At 46.6% G+C, this 6,469-nt stretch overlaps 1 protein-coding gene across 1 annotated transcript in view; it reads right to left on the reverse strand.

Moving 5' to 3' along the window:
- Positions 1-4,494, reverse strand: part of ERGIC1 (endoplasmic reticulum-golgi intermediate compartment 1) — a 56,277-nt gene extending 51,783 nt beyond the window's left edge. Inside the window, exon 1 of the mRNA XM_035559739.2 lies at positions 4,348-4,494. Coding sequence (XP_035415632.1) covers positions 4,348-4,367 — 20 coding nt within the window. The 5' untranslated portion in view covers positions 4,368-4,494. The remainder of the gene's footprint in view (positions 1-4,347) is intronic.
- Between the last annotated feature and the right edge of the window lie 1,975 nt (positions 4,495-6,469).

A 6,469-nucleotide genomic window follows, 5' to 3' on the forward strand; every position in this document is an offset into this window, starting at 1 on the left:
TTGCTTTACAACTGGAAAATGTTCAAACACAAGCTGAACAACTCCCCAAAAAGTTCAAGCAAAATCTTTCCGTAACCCCTCAGATTTCAAGTTGTGACCCCCACAAACCTGTCAAACAGTACGATTACGAGAGCTTTGCTCCTTCTTTCCTTAAGCCTGAAGACTAAAAGCAAGCTATTTTCCTTCAGCTTACGAGTGAATGGGAAATCGTTGTCCAAGGGGTTGCTTAGTTCAGAAAAAGATTTTTCTCTTTAGACTCCAAATCGCCGACAATCCGCCAGTTTGATCTCACTAATCTGGTGGGGAATCGAAGGCGGACAAACAGACCTCCCTGATGCTGCTGAGGCAGTCTGCATCGCCAGTTTCGCAACTGTGCCAGGTCAGTTGTCTCGAGCACCAGTCTGCCTATTAGCCATCACACCTTGCAGGTCGAAATTAAAAACATTCATAAACATACTGCCTCTCCTGAAAGCAATCATGTCGAAAGTGTGTCAGCCTCAGTTAAGACTGGACAATTTGATTTTAAAAAAGACTAAGGGGAAACAAAGCAAAGACCTGCCTGTGCCCCAAAACGAAAAAATACATATATATTATTTAGATTTGAATCAGAATACCCATGCAGAAAGTATCATTTATTACAATCCTAGCAAAAAACAGCTGACTGAGGGGTCCCATTGTACTGTGCAGAGGGAATAAGAGTCTTTGCCACAAAGAACTTCCACTCTAAGTTAGCGCTTAAATCAAAATCCCTTCTAAGCCTGGTTCCTTTCCCACGACCTCCAAAATCCAGGTATAACATACTGGTGAACAACAGCACTTCATTGAGGTTATTAAGCCATAAGGGGAAAAAACAACAACAAAAACCCTAATCAAAACATCACAATGATCAGTATTGGGAAATAAATTCCGAATTGTTCAGTTGAATATAACAATGAGGATTCACAGATATTTGCTGCTCTATGCCCATGAAACAGTGGTTAGAGCACAACTGAGAATTGCCCGCAATTAGAACAAAAACTTGATTTCAGATGGAGTTCAATCAGTTATGGCTACCAAAATAGTTCGGAAGTTTCAGTAGCTGCTACAAAGCCATCAGTAACTTTCATGCAAATAGGCAGATGCCAAGAAAAGCCACCAGGTTCAAAAGCAACAGAACTTGCAGCACGTTTCTCTATGCCACGTCCACCTCCAGTGTGCAGGAGTCACTTCATTTTTACTTCTGTAAATCCCAGCACCAGAGCAGGCTCAGTTCCAGCACTGTTGTGCACCACCGAAGCTAAGCCCCCCTGCTAAGTGGATCACACAACATGTGAGAAACCTGGCCTGCGATCACCATTCAAGATGACCCAGGCTTTATAGTTTAATCTCATTATGATTTTTTACATCTAGGGAAGCTGCAGAAACACAGGTGACACTGAGTTTTAAAGGCTTGAGGGGGAAGTACCCTTTCTGCTCCAGCTGCATACCTCAAAATCCCCAAATAGGTACGAAGCTGCTTTGCCGACACAAGTTCTAGCACACGGGGGAAATGCAACAAGCAAAAACCTCTTTTGCTCTCTCAGCCAAATATGTTCTAAAAATTAAGAAGGAACCGGGCATTCCAGAAATACAAACTGATTTAGTAGTTCTGCAGGAGGGCTGGTGTCTCGTGACAGGCACTGAATAGACCTGTACCGAAGCCTCCAGTCTGGAAAATAAAAGCTTGATTCCTTACTAACATCACAGCAGGACAGTAGAGATTAGTGAACATGAAATGCTTTGAAAAGTGAAAAGCATTAGGCAAGTACTAAGGATTACTAACAGCCTAAAGTTACTCGGGACAGAATTAATTATTTATTCACTTGAAATTACTGTAAGGATATTCTTTTATTTATAATTTAAATGTACTTTTTAGCAGCAAAAGGTATCATTGATAAGCCAAGAACACAGAAGTCTTACAGAAAAAGAAAAGTACAGTGCAAAGCAACAAAACGAACTATTTCCACATCTGATACCAACCAATATGCCTCACACCCTGAACCTGGGAGACAACTTCCAAGAAACTGGTTTAAGCACTTTGGGTTCTTCAATCTGGACAAATCTGAACCTAAAGTCTAGGAGATACAAAAGATTTAGTCAAATGGCTGGAAATGTTTTGATTTTTAGTTGAAGAACAGATATTTTTTTGGTGAAACCTGTGGCTTCCAGAAAAAAACAATACCTTTCCACTTGAACCTCTAAATTTTGGACTCTAGAAGATATGTAGGGGCGGTTTTATGAAATTTTTTTAAACAATCCAACCCTCTAATCATACAAAAGTGTAACACACACTTTAAAGTATTTAAGTATTAAAGTATTTTAAGGTGCCAAGCTGTACCTTGCAAAGGGAACATCCAATTGAAATCTCTGAAATAAAATCCTTGCATTTTACGTGACAAAAATCCTCTTCACCTCTTCATTGAGAAACGTTACAGGTGGTAACTTTCTTTCTCTAAGAATATTGTGCTGTATGTTATGTCATTGTCAGGAAGCAACTGTAAGTTCTTTAATGCATGCATCATTCTTTACCTACGACAGCAAAATTTTCCAACCTCAACAGATTTTGTTCCACTGGCAGCACAATGAACAAAAACCACATCAGCTAAAAGACTGTCTCTAACCTTTGAAAAAATTTTGTTCCTGAACTCCGTTCATGTTGCTAAAACAGGAAACCAGTTTGTTGCACATGACAACAGTCTCTCTGTACAATAAAATATAGTTCTTGGCTATACCAACTGCAGCCTTTTGAAGTCTCATCTCTGCAGAAAAGATGAACCTCAGTAGTATGCTTACATCATACAAGCAGGTGCTTTGAAATGTCTACTTCCAAACCTCCAACCTGGTGACACAGAACTTACTTGGGACTGTGAATCTTTAAAATGCAGATTAGAACTGATGCCTCTATGTTTTTATAACTCAGTAATCCAAACGCTGAAACTCAGCTTTTATTCAATGCCTTTATACCATTCCGAAGTTTAGCACTAGTGCTTTCTCTTAAGACAATTACTCTTTATGAGCCCTGTTTTCCATATGCACATTTTGAAACCCAACAAAAATTACATTTTTTAAACATCAGAAATAACATTTTCTTTATCTGCTATTATAAAGTGACAGCCACAACCCAGCATTCCTTATTGTTCGTGTATTCTACAAGTCTGAAAACAGACGGCAACAGGACTTGCAGCTGGCAGAATGTCTCCAAAGCCGAGAAGAATTTTTCTACCAAGTTTTAGACAAAAGCAGAAACAGGGCTCTGGGACCCGGATCCCACATGATCCAGCAGATGCTGTTTCCAGCGTCAGCAAGTTTTCATTCAGAAGCAACTGCCTCCATGTTCAATAGTGCCTCACGGATCACATACAAGATCATGTTAGCCTGTATAAATGAGAGGCCTGATTTAGAATTACAGCAAAAACACAGTACACAGCTTTTGTTTGGGAGAACTAAAAAACAACACACTATCTGCTGTTTTCTCCAGTCACCTCAAAGGGTCAGTTTTGTACGGCTCACGATGGTTTAACATGTGAAGCACCAAGAAACACCTGTTACCTCTCAATTACCCCAAACTCGTGTATTCTTATTGCAGTCCTAATGTTCTGATGAAACCTAGGTGAGACTTATCTGAGCAGTTTGCACGTAGTGTGTGCGAACCTGTGCACTTTGCATGCCACGTGTATGAATCCGTGCAGTTTGCATGTAGTAGGTACAAATCTGCGCACTTCGCACATAGCGTGTATGAAGCGCATACAAATCCTTGCACTCTGCATGCAACGTGTATGAATCTCTGCAGTTTGCACATAGCGTGTACAAATCTGTGCACTTTGCATGCAATGTGCATGGACTTGGAAAGCTCTTAGGGTCTGGAGGGGGTCAAGCGGGAAACGAATCGTTACTCCTCCGGCTCCACCATAACCCAAGGGGTCTCAGGGGATTCAGCTGCTCCCACCAGGAGCACTCCAGCCCCGGGGCCCTGCAGGCAGGCAGCGCCTCGGCCCCCACCTGCCCCGGAGGAGCCTCCCCGGGGCCGAGGCGCTGCCTGCGGCCGGGCAGCCCCCGCCGCTCCACCCCTGGCACCCGGGGGCGCCCGAAACTCCGCACGCCCCGCTCTCCTTTGCACAACGCCATTATATAACGCTAATTACCGCACGCCTGGCTTTCCCACGTCCCTTCCCAGCCCTACTTCTCGCCTCCCTGCCGCTCCTCCCTAACCCGGACGGCTGCTCGGCTTCACCCCGCCCGCCTTTACCGACCCGGGGGAGGCCGCGGGGCCGGGCGGGGAGCGGAGGCGGCGGCTCCAGCCTCTGCTCCGCCCGGCCGGGCCGCACTCACCTCCTGAAGTCAAAGGGCATGGTGCTGGTGGAGGGCGCCGGGCTCAGCTGCGGGCCCCCGGCCCCGGCTCTCGCCCCGCTGCCGCCGGCTGCAAGGCCCAGGAAGTGCCGGCCCCGCCGCCGCGCTGCACCAGCCCATTGGGCGGCCCGGCCCGGCCGCCGCTTCCGCCGCCGGGTTAACGGGCACCGGGGGGCCGACGGCCCCGGTTGTGCCCGCGGGGTCCGGCCGAACCCGCCCCGCCCGGCCGGAGGTGCCCCGGGGCCCGTCAGTGCCCCGCAGCCCCGAGGCGCCCCCCCCACGGCACCCCCGAGGCACCCCGCGGCTGTGAGGGGTGCTCATGTCTCCCTCAGCACCCCCTGGGCCCTCTCAGCGCCTGCAGCACCCTGCCGAACACCCTTGGGAGGCCGGGCACCTTTGGGAGCCCAAAACCCTTGGGAGCCGCTGTCCCACAGCCTCAGGGCCCCTGGTCTGCAGGGAGGTGATCCCGCCTGGCTCTCCCCTGGCCTTCCACAGCCACCATCTGTGTTTGCGAGAGGCCACCGGCTCCTCAGCAGCCCTCAAAAAAATTTAAAAAAAAATTTGAAAAATCAAAATCACAGCCTGCCCTGGCTGATCCAGTGGGAATGGCAAGGCACGTGGGCCGCAGCGTGGCGGCTCACATGGGTGCGGTGTCGTGGGTTTGTCAGGCATCTCTTGTGCTTTCAGCATCGCAGTAATGACAGCTTATGTTTGGGGACAGAGGAAAGCCACGGTGATAGACAGGGAGATGGGTCAGGGTTCAAAGTGACCGTAAAGGACGGAGGAGTACCCTCGCACCGCTGCTGCACCTGCTGACACGCGCTGGGTGAACTCCTTTGGTGCCAGCACGGCTCTTTGCTTTCTCTTGAAAATCTCTCTGCAGTTTTATAGGAGGCCAAAGACTTAAAGTAAGAAAAAGCTCCCTATTCCGCAGGCAAGACATTTCCCCATCGCCAGCATCTCTCTGATCTGCTGTCTTGCCATTTTGCCTGAAGCGCTGATGCTTTTGTCTGGCTTCATCCCTGCTGGGTTTAATGCAATGCACATCACTAGTGCCACACTGCTCCGTGTATCAGCCAGCACCACAGGTTGTTTCCTAATGTCTCCAGCTAATAGCATCAGCCAGGGACTTTTTGCTGCAGATAAACTGTGACCACTACTGTAATTGGGAGTGGTATCACTCACATGTTTGATTACAGTGCAGGAACAGAACACAACTACTTTTGTCTTCTCACTCTAAAAGCAGAAATGGCAGCAGTCTAAATATGCTGTCTGCTAAATATTGCTTTTCTTCTTGGTTCTGCAGCTTGCTTTCTCTTTCTCATGCTATCATCATCTCCATGCTTAGAGATTCACATCTTTCCACTCTTTCCTTTCACCCAGAAACCTGACCCATACTTGGAAAAAAAATAATCCAGATTGAAACAAGCAGAGGAAAACTACCTAAGAGTCAGAGCTGTTAATCAATGCCAATCAATGCCATAGCCTTTCAAAGGAAGAGACAATAATTCTTGCTGGGAGTATTTAAAACTAAAGTGGAGGAATCCCAGGGATGAGATAACAAGGCACAATCCCTCAGAAGCCCCCAGGGAACAGATAAAAATACCTAATTGTTTTTTTGATCTCAGACATCTAAATGATCCAAACTGCATTGTGCAAGCATATTCAGCAGATTGCAAAGTGATCAGCCACGAAATCCTGCTGCACTTTGCATTGTGCTCCAAAATTGAACAACACACTGAAATTAATGAGACAGTTCTCATCTCTCATGAGGTCAAACCAATTACGTAGGCATAGCCAGCGGGTACTATCTGTAGTGGAAAAAAAAAAAAAAGCAACACACAACAAAACAGTGCCTATCAAGTTCTAGTTACACAACCAAGTGCTAGTCTGGGCTCCTGGCAAGGCCTGGATATCATTAACTGTTATTAACCATCTGATGCAAAGACAAACTCTGTCAGGAGCCAAGATAGTGCTAAAGTGGTTACAGAAGCACTTAACTTGTACAGTAGAGAAATCTGGAGGTGGCCTTGAATGTTCTTGTTCCTCAAGTAGTAAGAGCTCACATTGGGAAGATTTTATTTGCAACTAAAGGGTCAAACTC

Source organism: Cygnus atratus, chromosome 14 (assembly GCF_013377495.2).
Source record: "Cygnus atratus isolate AKBS03 ecotype Queensland, Australia chromosome 14, CAtr_DNAZoo_HiC_assembly, whole genome shotgun sequence".
Classification (NCBI taxonomy): domain Eukaryota; kingdom Metazoa; phylum Chordata; class Aves; order Anseriformes; family Anatidae; genus Cygnus; species Cygnus atratus.